Source organism: Ahaetulla prasina, chromosome 1 (genome assembly GCF_028640845.1).
Source record: "Ahaetulla prasina isolate Xishuangbanna chromosome 1, ASM2864084v1, whole genome shotgun sequence".
In the NCBI taxonomy this organism is placed as follows: Eukaryota; Metazoa; Chordata; class Lepidosauria; order Squamata; family Colubridae; genus Ahaetulla; species Ahaetulla prasina.
In genome coordinates, this window is record NC_080539.1 from 165,100,525 (window position 1) to 165,115,149 (window position 14,625).

Below are 14,625 nucleotides of genomic sequence, written 5' to 3' on the forward strand. Positions count from 1 at the left end.
CTGCACGAATCAAGAAGAGGGCCGTGAAAATATTTGCAGATCCCTCGCATCCTGGATATAAACTGTTTCAACTCCTACCCTCAAAATGACGCTATAGAGCACTGCACACCAGAACAACTAGACACAAGAACAGTTTTTTCCCGAAGGCCATCACTCTGCTAAACAAATAATTCCCTCAACAAATAGTGTCAAACTATTTACTGAATCTGCACTACTATTAATCTTCTCATTGTTCCCATCACCAATCTCTTTCCACTTATGACTGTATGACTGTAACTTTGTTGCTGGCCATCCTTATGATTTATATTGATATATTGACCATCATTTGTGTTGTAAATGTTGTACCTTGATGAACGTATCTTTTCTGTTATGTACACTGAGAGCATATGCACCAAGACAAATTCCTTGTGTGTCCAATCACACTTGGCCAATAAAAAATTCAATTTAATTCAATTTAATTCAATTCAATTCAATTCAATTCTATATGAATCACTGTAGTTGACCAGTTGCTCACCCAGTTGTTAAGTGAATCTGGCTTCCCCATTTGGCTTTGCTTGTCTGAAGGTTGCCTAAGGGGATTACGTGACCCCGGGACACTGCAACTGTCATAAATACGAGTCAGTTGCCAGGCCTCTGAATTTTGATCACGTGACCATGGGGAGGCTGCAAAGGTTGTAAGTGTGACAAATGGTCACTTTTTTTCAGTGCCGTTGTAACTTTGGCTATGAAACAGTTGTAAGTCGAGGACTGCCTATATTTTCTTTCTCTGGCTTTACATTCTGCAAAATTCTTTATCAACATCAAGTAACACTGCACTGCTCTTCACAACCTGGATCTGCATGAGGAAGCATGGTTTTATTATGCAGTCCCAGAACTATTGCACTGAAACACAACAGTAAACTAGCCACATTGCTCTTAAGAAAGTGCAGTTGCCTAGTTTGTGGAAACTGAATTATCTTTTGGATTCAGAATAAACGCTTTATTTTGGCTTCTAATAGTATCCACTTGATGGCACTGTTTTGCCCTGTTAGAGATAGCCAGTTTTTGATCTTTTTTTCTGGATTTCACTTTATATCTCTACGAGATATTTTATCATTCACAAATCAGCATTTGTAAGGATTTGATTGCAGTAATCCACACACACCCCAAGTGCAACAAATTTTACTGGAAGTTTTGATACTCATATCTTTTATTTCATTTTTTTAAAATTTTCATACAATACAGCCACTAGGTGTCTTTTTAAAGCATTACATTTAATGATTTGTGTATAAAACACACACACCATAAACACACAAGATTTTGGTTCTCAATCCAAGGGTGAAATCTTCAACAGCAGATGCACTGAAATTACTCCAGAGCATGGTCAAATTAATAGAGAACTGTTTACTTCAAATTCACAAGTTGCTCTGACAAAGTGAAATCATCTTATTTATTAATCCTCTGGAATGTTACACATCTAAATATTTTTTGAAAAAAGTGAACTATACAGTAATGATTCAACGCTATCATGTAATCACCATTTTGCCAATATATATGTACATTCAGAGAAATAAATATCACCAATAACTTAAACATTTAAATAAATAAATAAATAAAAACAATTGGTGCTTGATGTGAAAATAAATGAGATTTTTTTCAGAACTCATGCACATCTGAAGAACATTTAAAAAGAAACTATTTCACAAAGGCTGAACCATGCCTTTAGTTTATGCAAAAATCTGCTATAGGTTTACCTATTGCCAAATGGGCATATGACAAAATACACAGTTAATTCTGGATATCAAAATTCAGGAGCTTGGTTTTCCTGCAATTGGCAATATAAACATTTGTAAAACACAGTTGATGAAGTCTTTCAAAACAAATTTTAATATCAGATACCATCTCTGAGAACTATTTAGCCCTGAAAGGGGTCTTAAGAATATTTTTATGTTTAAACCTACACCTTTCAGCAAGGATGCCACATTGGGATGTGTGGGGTCAAGTAATTTGAGAGGGAGACAAACAATGGATGTAAACATTGTTTGTAAAGACAAACAATGGATCTCAAAGTGATAGAGCAAACCCCTTTAAGCATACCCATTAATTGCCTTTGACGAAAGTATAGAATTTCATAAAACTCAGTTATGTAGTCATGTTACAATGTAGCAAAGGATTAGGCCCCATCTATCACCTCATCTAATAACTAAAATCTTTAATCACACAATCACCTGATATAATGCTATTGTTTTCAAAGCTATCATATTTCACAGGATTACAGGTAGTCCTCAACTTACAACAGTTCATTTAGTGACTGTTCAAAGTTACAGCGACACTGGCAAAAGGGGTGTACAACCATTTTTTCACATTTAAGACCGTTGCAGCATTCCCAGTTTAGGGTGCATCAAATTTTTCAACTTTTAATTTCCAAACGTTAAAGGTAAAGGTAAAGGTTCCCCTCGCACATATGCGCTCGTCGTTCCTGACTCTAAGGGGTGGTGCTCACCTCCATTTAAAAGCCGAAGAGCCAGGGCTGTCCGAAGACGTCTCCGTGGTCATGTGGCCGGCATGAATTGTGACATGCCTTGGGGATTGTAGAGATATTTTGGCTACTTTAATATAATTTAGATGTTTTTGGTAGAGTAACATACATAAATATCATAACTTTTTAACATTTTGTTTGTTTCACATAATCAAGTTTCGAATGCTTGGCAACTGGCTCATATTTATGACCGTTGCAACATCCCGGCATCATGTGATCCCCTTTTGCTACTTTCTGACAAGCAAAGTTAATGGGGAAGGCAGATTCACTCAACAGCTGTGTTACTAATATAACAACTGCAGTGATTCATTTAACAAACATGGCAAGAAAAGTCATAAAAGGGGGCAAAACTCACTTAACAAATTTCTCACTTAGCAACATAAATTTTGGGCTCAATTGTGGTTGTAAGTCAAGGATTACCTGTACTGTACATTTTCTTTTGGTTGGAAATTATTTACGACCCTGTGTTCAGAAGCCCAATGGATAAGGCTACCCATTAATATTTGTAGAATAAAGTTATGCCAAATGCTTCCTGCCAATAGATCCTAAAAAGGCATGGATTTTATCTCTAGGCTTTGTAACCAGGCAATATTCACTGAGAGAACAATAAGGCTTCAGCTGGAACCCTCATCTGAAAGTAGTTCTAGCTACAACCATTTTGCTTATGTCGTAAGTGAAAAGACCTTTGCAAATGAATTTACCAACATTTGTGCCTTGGATCGTAGCATGCTCCCTCAAACAAAACATTCAGCACACAGGATGCCAGCACCGTACCATGATAACATATTCCTTAGATGGCACCTCCACACGTACATTCACAGTTTGGGAATCAGATGTGTTCAGATCTCAACCCAACTGGAAGGAACCAGCCTATAGCAAAACTCAGGCTTACACAGAAATGTAACTTAGGTCATAATGTTGTATTACTTAGGTGGAAATAAATGCCATTAGCCTGCCTAGAATTTTCCCCTAGGCCAAAAGTTGAAACCTAGCTCACATTCTGACAGGCTGTTTTCTTTCTTTGTGTACAAGTCTCATCTGGCAAACCAGAATACCAATCCATCCTCATCCATTGGCCAGATAAGGAGTTAATGCTCCAGTTCCTGCTTTGTCTTCTCTCCCCATTTTTTTCATATTGTTTTTAGATGATGACTCTTCAGGCAGCACTTTAGCTTTTCCAAGTGCTTTATGTATTGCAACATAACACAGCATATATCCTTAAGACACTGGTCTGTAAAGTTCTCTCAAAACCGAACCGCACATGTTTTGTACAGCATATATGTCTGTGCATGTATCTGTACGCACTGCCTGTGCATGTATCTATACATACATACATAAATGAAAGACTAATGCCATCTTTTTCTCTTCTAACTATGATGTCTTGCAAGGTAAAAGTTGAGAAACCATAGGCTCAGTAAGCATGATGGCTATGATCCTGCAAAGCACCCAGTTGGCACTTAAACAGTGGCAAAGTATCAACATGAAGACTATAACAAAATGAAGGTAAATGAAGAATCACTAACACTGAAATAATTACTGGACTCTGAAACGAAATGTACTGTATACACGACAGCAAGTGCTGCCTCTATGTCTCAGTCCATATACAGTTTCTATGAATCTAATGATTCTATGTGTGGTTTGTCTGGGATGCTTTTCTCTCTCTACACCTTTCCTCTTCATTATAAAAGAGAGTCTAATTCCTGCCAACAGAACAGTGTTGTTCTCTCACGCCTCGGCCAATTGGCGGCTCCTTTGAATCCCTATGAGGTTGGAGAGCTTTTCACAGTTCTCAAGTTTTATGGATTCGGCTTTCTGTTTCAGTCGTTCATCTCGGTATAGCTTGGCCAAATTAGATAACTCTGATTCTGAAAGATGAAATGTATGTTTCAGTCACGCTTTTAGGAAAAAAATTTTTTTCACATTTTATATTCATTTCAAAGCCTGACTTACGTTGGCTTGGTCAAAATGAAAAGTTACTTACACTCAGAAATATATAATACAATTCTTAGATACAACTAGCAGAACAGCATTTATGAATGCTGTAAAAAGTGGTTAGAGAAATCTTTTGACACAGCTGAGGTATCAGAACCATAAACAACTATGTTTAAACAAATCCTTAACATCAAATACATAGATTTCACGTTGTCAGTAGGCAACAGCAGAGTGAAGAATCTGTATTTTTGATACATTTCATTTAGTTTTCTTGGCAGCTGAGCTGGTTATAGCTGATTTTTTAAACCTAAATTTGAAAACAATGCAGGATGCTTGGGAAAAGAACAAAACTTACTTTGTTGTTTTTCTTTCCTGCAACTAGTTTGGACATAATCAATATAATCTTTCTCGATATGTTTTTCAAGTTCTTCAAGTTCTACTCCATGATAATTATTTTCAAAGTTCTTATCCACGTAATAAGGCACCTGCAGGTTTTGTGTTTCTCTAACAACAGTGTGCCCTAGAGACCTGTGGTAGGAAATAAGAAGGAAATAGATTAATGCCTTCATTGCAAACCAGAAGTATCTTTTTTCCCCAATTAATACTTCTGTTTAACATTTCCTGCTCTCTGAAAACGAACAAGGGGAATCATTGACATGCCCTAGGCAAAGGGTGGTTGACCAGACCTGACATTCTGTCTTCCAAGTAGTTCCAGCTATAAAACACCCATTTCTGGTTTATTTTAAAACAGCTGTGTCCTGTAAAGTGATCAGGAGTGCTACATCAAGCATCAAGTAGCCAGAAAGAAAAATCATCAACTCCTTAAAACAAACTGTGAATTCCATCTCAAAATATCTTTTTTACCAGAAGAAGCTACTGTATTTACATCATGTGACTTGAAGACAAAGCAGGAATGGTTGACCTGCAGCTCCAACACCTCAGTGAAGAGGGAAGCTTTGACTCTGTTACCACAATAAAATATATTTCTTTGTTCTAATCCATTTATATAATCCTATAAAGTTCAGAATCCTCTCTATATATTATGGTTTACACATAAAGGCTTTGGAATACTATCCCCCAAAATTACAGATTTTTTTCAGCTTTCCAGCAATTAAATATCTAAGTGTTTTTTTTTAACTTCATAACTCATTTCTGAAAGGCATAGGTGCACAATCTGGAACATGAAAACAAAAGAAGATGCAACACTATGCTTTTGGAAGAGTATTGATGTAATTTAGCATGATAAATCTCTTGGCTATCTATTTCATTTGTAATAACTTTCTTTTACATATTGTCTATCCTGGCTTCGTGCCTAATTCAGAAGGGCATACAATACTTTAAAATTCTGTCATTGTAAAAATTACTACAAAAAAAAATACTGGGAAACAGATTCTGCAACACTGGGGAACTGCTTAGAAGATTCTAAAATTTTTCGCCATTAATTCTGCCTCTGTTCTAAACAAGATACAGGTAGTCCTTGACTTATGACCAGTTGCTTAGCGACCGTTCAAAGTTCCAAAAGACCTCCTTAGGACTACTTACAACCTGGATTCAAAATTCTGATAGCCACCTCACACACCCACACACCCAGTCCCAGTCACATAATTGCATTTTGGGCGCTCAGTAACTAGCCCACATTTACACCTGTAAAATCACATGACTGTAATTTTACATTGTTTGGCCAGAAATCAGCTTTTACTTCCAAGTTTCTGGCAAAAAAGTGCCCATTACAGACAATGGTTTGGCTTACTGGACTGTTGCATTCAGTTAATGACCACTGTAAAAAAAGATCCTAAAATTGGGCCGGGTCACCTGGTGTCCATTTAACAATTGGCATGATTTACAACTGTAATTCCAGGCTGAATTGTAATTCCCTGTACAGGACTGCCTATACAGGGAAGGAACAATGCAGGACATATAGAAGGAAGCATTTCTATAGGTGTTCTGAAGCTGTATCATTAAAAAGAGGTTACTATCACAGATAGTAAAATGTCTGAATTCCAGCCTCTGTTTGCTGCTGTTTTTATTTGCTTTAAACGTAGCCTATAGCAGCTAACCACATTTCATATGCAAGAAAGCAACCTTCCACAAACCAAGGTTCTTTGTGATATATTGAGATTACAACTCCCAAAATCCTTAAATTGCCATGTAATATTTGATATTCTTTTTTTAAAAAGCATTCTATTTCAAGTGGCTACTTACAAAGTAAGACTGGCTTTTTTTTCTGATTAGTTTTTGTTTCAAATTACCTGGTACAAAACCACAGAAAACAATTTAATCTTTTTCTATCCATCCTTTGGCATCAAAATATTTAATCTGAAAATGGATTTCTGTGAAGGCATTGTGGATCTTAATGTAATGTATTCAGATAATTATAGAATATTAAGAAAATGCTCATGTTTTTAATGAAAACATTATTGCTTTCTATAGAGCAATAAGTCAAAGTAGTTTATAGGTTCAATTTGTAGCACCGAAATTAAGTTCTCTTTTCAAAAAACCTTTCAGCTTAGAATGTATAGCTATGGGTATGCATTTTCAAAGATAAAAAGCTTTTCAAATTAACTGTCATTTATATATAACGAAGTAGAGGCTTCTTTGAGCACCAAGATTAAACCTGCTGTTGGAAAGAAGTAGCCTCTATTCTCCCAAGAGCACAAAGAAACAGATCTAGACTTACGATTTAAAGAAGAGGCTGTAGGGTGGATTAGTAGCCATCAGCTGAGTTACTATTGATACAAGTATTATAATAAAGACTGGCAGTAACTGGATAAATGCGGAGTAGGTATTCTGGAAATGAAAACTATGATTACTAAAGCATGTAAGAAATATATGGCGAAAATGGAAACCACGATGGTAACAGAATCATCCCAGATAGGACACTACGTTTTAATTTAAAACAAAAGCATCAGCAAAAATGTAACATAAAAATTAATATTTAATCTTATGCCAAAATCCCTCGTGATTTTCCATTTTAGAAGGCTTGTTTTGTTTGTGGATGCAAATTAATTTGATGTACCGGGGGTGTGTGTGTATGTGTCAATCTGGATTTTTAGGTTTTTGACAATGATAAATAGATAAAATAAAATAGTATCTACACAGTCATTAAGAGTTGGGCAGCTTACAAATTTTATTGTGGCTGGTCGCACAATCAGCCAGATGTTTAGACAGGATTTGGAATTTTTGCCCGTCTGTTGAGTCCTTCCCAAGGACCTAGGATAGGTTATTTAAGAATATTAAATGTCAAATTGTTTAAAGTAAAGCTGCCTTTTGCAATTGACTTTGTCCGTGCCAATGGTATTCAAGTGGTGCTCCAGATGTTTAGAACTGTATCCAAGGTACTTATTCTTATTAATCACACAGTCAGCCAGATGTTCAGACTGGGTTTGGCATTTTTGTCTATCTATCGAGTCCTTACCAAGGACCTGAGATAGGCAAATCTGGATGTTTGAAAATGTTAGATATTGTTGTAGGATGGAAGCAGTTTCAAGTAAAGCTGCATTCTGCAATTGACTGATGGCAAATTTGTCAATGCCTTCAGTTGTTTTGGGACTGCACCCAAGGCACCCATTACTATTGGTACTACCCCTGCTTCCTTTGCCATAGTCGTTCTATTTCTATTTGTAGGTCTTTGTATTTTGTTCTTACCAGATGGTCCACTGTTTCTTTAGCTTCTTTGCATAGGCGGCATTTACTGTCTGTTGCTGTATCCTCAATTCTGGCTTTGTATACATTTGTCCTTAAGGCTTGGTCTTGTGCAGCCAGAATTAATCCCTCAGTCTCTTTCTTTAACTTTCCTGCTCTTAGCTATTGCCAGGTCTTGTTATTATCTGCTTTCCTGCTATTTTTTTTAATGTAATGGCCATGTAGTGCTTTGTCTTCCCATGCCTCCATTCTGTTCTTCATTTGGTCTTTCTTGTTGGCCAGTTTGGTCTCTCCAGTAGTGCATCTTCATTGTCCTTCAGATATTCTTCCAAAGCCCTTTTTTTCTTCTTCAACTATCTGATGTACTTGCAACATTCCACGCCCACCTATTTGCCTTGGTAGGTAGAGTCTGTCAATGTCGCTACGTGGATGAAGGGTCATTATTTTTCTGGTTGGTCTATCTATCTATCTATTTTTATTGTTATTACCATTTCCTCCTTCTGACTTGTACTCTTAAATGTGTTCTAGAAAGTTTGGAGGAAGTTTGAAGTGGATTTGGTGCTAAGCTTACAATTACCGTAGTTCCTGTTCTAGCTCTATTTTCTTTAGAATAAAAAATAAAAACTGGAGATCTGGGAAGCAGAACCATTTAGAATTTAGTCTGACTAATTCATTAAGAAATTCAAATTCAACAGATGATGTGTTGTCACTGCATGAGTTGGTCAATGTGCTATGCAAAGGACAGCTTATTACTTAGTCAGAATATAACAAAGGAGAAGTTAGAAACTAAATATGGCCAAAATATAACAAAACAGCGAAGATTTTGTTAATCAGCTCAGAGATTTAAATTACTTCTCATATTGTAAAAATAATTCAATATACTTTGACTTTTATGGTTAATTTCTCATCAGTGATATACTCAGTATTAACTATATAACTTTGATAACTCCTTCACCTACTTACTGATTTTATATCTCAGAATCAATTGAAAAAAAGTCTTCCAAAGGAAACACTATGCTGTTCAGTGAAATTTGTAGCCACATTTATATAAAACTATAAGTCTGCAAATGCTTTCCAAATCTTTCTTAAAAAGGCAAGTTACAATTAAGATCCTTCTAAGATTCATAAATAACACTTCACTTTAAAATACTTCAAATATTTACTAATTACAAAAAATAATAATAACCCAAAGCTTCCTTTTCTATAGATAGACAATAAATCAGCTTATGTATGTTTATGTATGATTATGTATGTTTATTATTATGATTATGTATGTTTATGTATGATTATAACGTCTTCCCTTCCCTATGTACCTGTGGTCTAATTTCTTCCTCCTGTTCATCCTGGGCCCATGTCCTCTCATGTCTGTTCCGCTGTGGATAACATGGGGGGTCCACTGAAGAATTGGAAAACATATGTATATTTCCTGTTGAAATAGCAATAGAACAAAGGTGCAATTTTTATCCCGTATTGCTTGTGTCATAAAAAACTATTTCATTTTTATTTTAAAAAAGCTTATTTCAAACATGCATTTTAAAAAAAAATAAATACAAGAGCTCTTTCAGTCTATTAAAAACAAGACACTTCCTATGCTGTTTTCATTTTATAGACTTTTAAGGGGCTGCATGTTATAGTAGTGGGAACATCTAATGAGCAGAATTCTACATGTGGAACTTGGGATCAAACATTCATCTGTAATACTTGCCTTATTAAGGCAAAAAAGGAGTACAGTGCTACTGTAAAATTGCATGCTCCCCCCCCCCCTTTCTGGTGATATTACAAAGAGTTAAGACTATCACAACTGATGTGATAACATCTGCATACTGCCAAAACTGAAAAAGTAAAGCAATAAAACTAAATTTGTAACCCTCATATTGTCTTATAGCTCACCTATATAGTGATTTTGTCATAAATTAAATTTCTCAGAACTGCAGTACAAATCAGTTTAATAATATTCCTATAATAGTCCTATAAGCTGTCCAGTCATTGACTGAGATGGACGGCCATAAAAATTGAAAGAACAAACAAATAAATAAATATGTGCCTAAAAATGTATTGACATTCCACAATTCTTTACTATTCGTTAGGAAAAATGAAAATTTTAGTTCAACAAAGTGTAAACCTAATAAATTTATTGTGGTATTCAGAGTAGGATAAGCCTAAAGAATTGAGAAAAGCTATTTTATGTTTTCTACCCTACCGAACTGCGTGTAATGACATGGTCTAGTTGAAATAGCATCATATCTTGTTGAGTAGCCATATACGCAGCACTTTTAAAGAAAATATAGCTAATGGGTGTCTGAGATTCTTTGGCAACTTCAGATAGTCATCAAAACCACCTCTGGAGCTTCATCAGCAATTAAAGACCCCATGAAGCAGGGGACAGAGTCTTGTACAGATGACTGAACAGCACCTTTCATTGCACTTTAAAGCACAGCTTTTAAAAAAAAACATACCTGTTGGGAAATTCCCTCCAAAAAACATATTAAATATTTCTTCTGGCGTTATATCTGCTTCAAATTCTCTGTAATAGTTATAGTGGTTGGGCACATTGGTATAAAAAGTATCTTCCTGTTCTCCAAACTGATCGTACTGTAATCTCTTTTCAGGGTTGCTCAAAACTGCAAAAGCTGTGCCTATTGCTGTAGAGTGGAAGAGAAAAATAAAGAAAACCAATCAAAACCAATCAAAAAAGAAACCCTGATGAAATACATAACCATATTGTAGAAGCAACTCCGAAAGAACATCTTTTTGTTCCACATCCAGCAGAAATGTGTAATGTTTGTATTCTATTATTTGAACATTGGGAAACTGTAATGGTAGAAGAAATAACCTGGAAGAATGGGAAAAAGATAACTAGGTCAATGATTAAAGAAATCTGAGTTTTGGGCAAAAATGTAAGTTGAGAAAGTGTCTTAGATATGTGTCTAGTTTTCATGAAGATTGTACCCTAGCATGACATGAACTCCTTTACAGGCAAGGCGTACTGATATTATTTTGTATTCATTTCTATTATTATCATACTATTATTGTACTTAATTCACATTCTCCTTGGAATGAGATCCCAATATAGTGCTTGCTTTACTGTTCTCTTAATTATGTATCGCCGGCCATCACACAGCCACCTTTAGTGTCCAATGGGAACACAAATATGAAATTTCAAATCAACATATGATCTAGATTAGGATTCAGACTAACCTGACAAGTTACATCAGTCACTGACGTCAAATTCTTACAAAGAATTGTATGTGAGGAATATGCAAATAGCAACTATTTCCTAAATGGTGGCTAGAATCTTTCTTAGTGTTTCACTTAGAATTATGCAATACTACAGTTGTAGGTAGGAACCTGTTATAAAAATATCTTCCTGTTAGCCAACATAGCACTGGAAGATCTTCAAAGTTTGCTATGGTCCCTTTCAAGTTGTTTCACCTACCTTTGAATGCATCTGTTGCTCCTGGAGCACAATTCTTGTCAGGATGAAATTTAAGAGCAAGTTTTCGGTAAGCTTTCTTTAGTTCTTCATCTTTTGCATCTCTTCCTACGCCTAGAATTTCATAGTAATTCTTACTCTCCTTTATTCTACAAAATAAGCACAATTCTTTAATTTTGTAACTTTTCCCAAAAAAAACAACTTACAGATTCTTATTAATGCTAAAGCATACCTTCCACCCCAGTAAGGTGCTTTTCTAATTTTGTTATACTTTGCAGATTTGCTTTACTGATAGAAAGGGTTTCAGTGCTGTTCTTGGGCATTGAGTGCAATCCAAGTTAAACTTGCATAATGAAACCTGTGTTGCACTATTGTGATGCCAGTTCCAGTGCTTTTGTACATGCATTGTCACATATGTAAGGGGCAGAGCTTGAGTGACAACACTACATTCATAATTCTGACAAAAGCCTCTGATCCTACAGATGTTTAAGCAAAAAAATTTGTCCTATGCTTCCTGGATGGTCTAGCAACTTTTGGTATAATTAAGCAAGATATATTTCTGTAGTCATTGAGCCAATTGGACTCTCACATTCAGAACTCAACAACTACTATTCTTCTGACAGTAAATAGGTGGGATCTTCTTAGTATTTTATGGTATCTCCATGTTATTCATAACTGGCATAGCTTCTGTACAATATATAAGATATGGACGGCTCCATTCCAAATGAAACAGAGGATTTCATTTCTTTGGTAAGCCATTATCTGAAGTCAGTAATGAATTATTTAATTGAAATTCTGTGTATACAAGATAACATGCCCAGCGTGAATACAACTTCCCAAATCAGGAGCTCTCCAATTGTCTTGTTCCACAATTTTCATAATTCCAAGATTTATTTAATTTAACAATTCCTAGATAAAAGGATACACAGCTCAAGCTATTTGATGGGCACCAGATTGGGGAATATAGAGATTAGTTTTATAAATTTATTAATTAAACAGGTTGAAAGTCTAACAAGTATGAATATATTCTAATTGGGCAAATTCCCATTTACCTTTGAACTCCAAGTAACTGTTCCTTGGTGTAGGTCATGCTGCCTTCTCCAAATGTTGACTGGCTTCTTCCACTGTCACACATACGTTCCTTTTTCATTCTCATACAGTCACTACAGCCACAACTATCAAAATTGGTTCTTACTTCCTCCAACGGACATGGATTTCTTCTCAGCTCATCAATTAATGCTGAAAGAATGACAGCCTTCCTATGTATGTATATTTATCAAAGTGGATCACAAATGACATACTTCAAAATACCCATGCACAAATATATATTATGTGAGCAAAGTGCAAAACAAAGCCAAACAAAACAAAGCAAAACAAAGCCAAAGCCTGAAGATGATGAGTGAGATCTCATCGAAACATTGCCTAATTACTTCCAATCTTACACGGGAAAAGACCCGAACATACCAAACATACATACATACATACATATATATACAGGTTTATATATATATACAGGTTTTGGTATGTTCGGGTCTTTTCCCGTGTAAGATTGGATATATGTCGTGGCATTTTCGGTCTTTTCCCCTGTAAGGTTGAGAGTATCCTGGTGACGTTTCGACGAGGTCTCACTCATCATATTCAGGCTGTCAGCTTTGCTCACAGAAGCAGGAAGCTGAAGACACCAGCCTGAAGATGATGAGTGAGACCTCATTGAAATGTTGCCAAGATACTCTCAAACTTACATGGGAAAAGACCTGAAAATTCCAAGACCTACATACCTATACCTGTGAAAACCTACAAAAACAAACAAATATTCTATTTTTTTGTGAGCTATTAACCTATAAAATACATACAAAAATGCATAACAAAACTGAAAGTCCCTTAAAATTATGTATTATAGTAAATTTCAATTCATTTCTAAAATAATAATATTTTACTCATATATGTGTTTATATACTATATAATCTTTTTTGTATGATACCTACATATATTGTTGTGACAAAATAAATAAATAAATAAATGTGGTCCAACAGCAATGCCAGCCCACTGAAGATTTTCATTAGTAATGTAGATTTAAAAAACTCATGCAACCCTATTTTTTATGCTGTATTACTAGCCACCCTGCATGTACATCCAGTGTACTGTCTACAATTATATGAAAGTTTTTCCTTAAAGTTCTACATAGTTGCATAAATTGCAATTCCTTAGGTATATGCATTTGCCCAAACCCACAATAGGTTAAAAATCCCTCCCAGAGTTCAAAACTTTTTTCCTCATTCTTTTCCATTCTACAAATCTATCCCTGGTTCCTCAGAACTAAAGCTAACTTCCATTCTCAAATCTCATCCAAGCAACACTTCTTCTACATTGTCCTGCTGGTCTCCAATCCTCCCTCACCTGAGACATATCAAAGAGCAGCTATGTTTATCTGCTGCAAGAGAAAAAAAATGCTTTTCAAAAGCAGCAGCACAAACTGACGCAATTCACACGCGTGAATGATTTTGCAACTTCAATATTTTTTTTACACCCTTTATCTGTCAATAGAAGCATCGCCTAAAGCGCTCTCCCCGTTTCCTTTCTTCCAACTTGCATTTCTCATTTGAAACGTGCCCCCGTATCCATCCATCCATCCATCCGGTTGAAAAGCTGGAGCCACAATATGGGATATGGTCATTCTGTGATGTCTCACAAGGCTCTCCTCTCTGGGTAACCGGAGCACCGATGTCCCTTAGTAAGATTTAAGCCCCCAAGCCGGCCGTTTCCCCCCGGCTGTGGCCCGCGTCATCGGCGCCGAGCCTTACCTTCGGCCCAGCGATCCCCGGGGCTCAGTCCTGCCATTTTCCCATCTGGTGGGAAGGAAGGATCCACCAAGCAGCCCGGAGGATCACGTGAACGCGAGCACAGTGCAGCCTGGGTAGCGTAGTCCTCGCGTGTTCGGCAGCTGCCCCGCCCCCCTCCTGCCAGGGCCCAGCGCTTTTGGCGGGAAAAGAAGCGGTCGCCCCGTTGTGAAAAGACACGCGAGCTGCAAGGGGGCGGGGTAGGGCTCGCGCGCTCCGTGTGTATAACTCGCAAGCGCGCGCGGTCTCCCGAAACCGAGCCG

General features: G+C 36.5%; 1 protein-coding gene and 1 long non-coding RNA gene across 3 annotated transcripts; one reads left to right on the forward strand and one right to left on the reverse strand.

Annotated features, from left to right (window-relative positions):
* Positions 1–1,415: 1,415 nt before the first annotated feature.
* DNAJC18 (DnaJ heat shock protein family (Hsp40) member C18) lies at positions 1,416–14,485 on the reverse strand. 2 transcript variants are annotated; one of them, XM_058180510.1, is made up of 8 exons: positions 14,327–14,485; positions 12,578–12,764; positions 11,529–11,674; positions 10,549–10,734; positions 9,406–9,518; positions 7,128–7,237; positions 4,806–4,978; positions 1,416–4,383 (listed from the first exon to the last, which is right to left on the reverse strand). In XM_058180510.1, exons 1-8 carry the CDS (start codon positions 14,361–14,363, stop codon positions 4,244–4,246), a joined length of 1,092 nt encoding a protein of 363 aa, XP_058036493.1. In that variant the 5' UTR covers positions 14,364–14,485; the 3' UTR covers positions 1,416–4,243. The 2 variants fall into 2 exon arrangements, with proteins under 2 accessions (XP_058036493.1, XP_058036501.1); XM_058180518.1 differs by having other exon boundaries at positions 12,578–12,784; positions 14,327–14,368.
* Positions 3,900–14,314, forward strand: LOC131197088 (uncharacterized). Its single transcript, XR_009154871.1, has 3 exons — positions 3,900–4,021; positions 10,702–10,989; positions 12,686–14,314. It is a non-coding gene; the product is annotated as an uncharacterized LOC131197088 (long non-coding RNA).
* Positions 14,486–14,625: the final 140 nt, after the last annotated feature.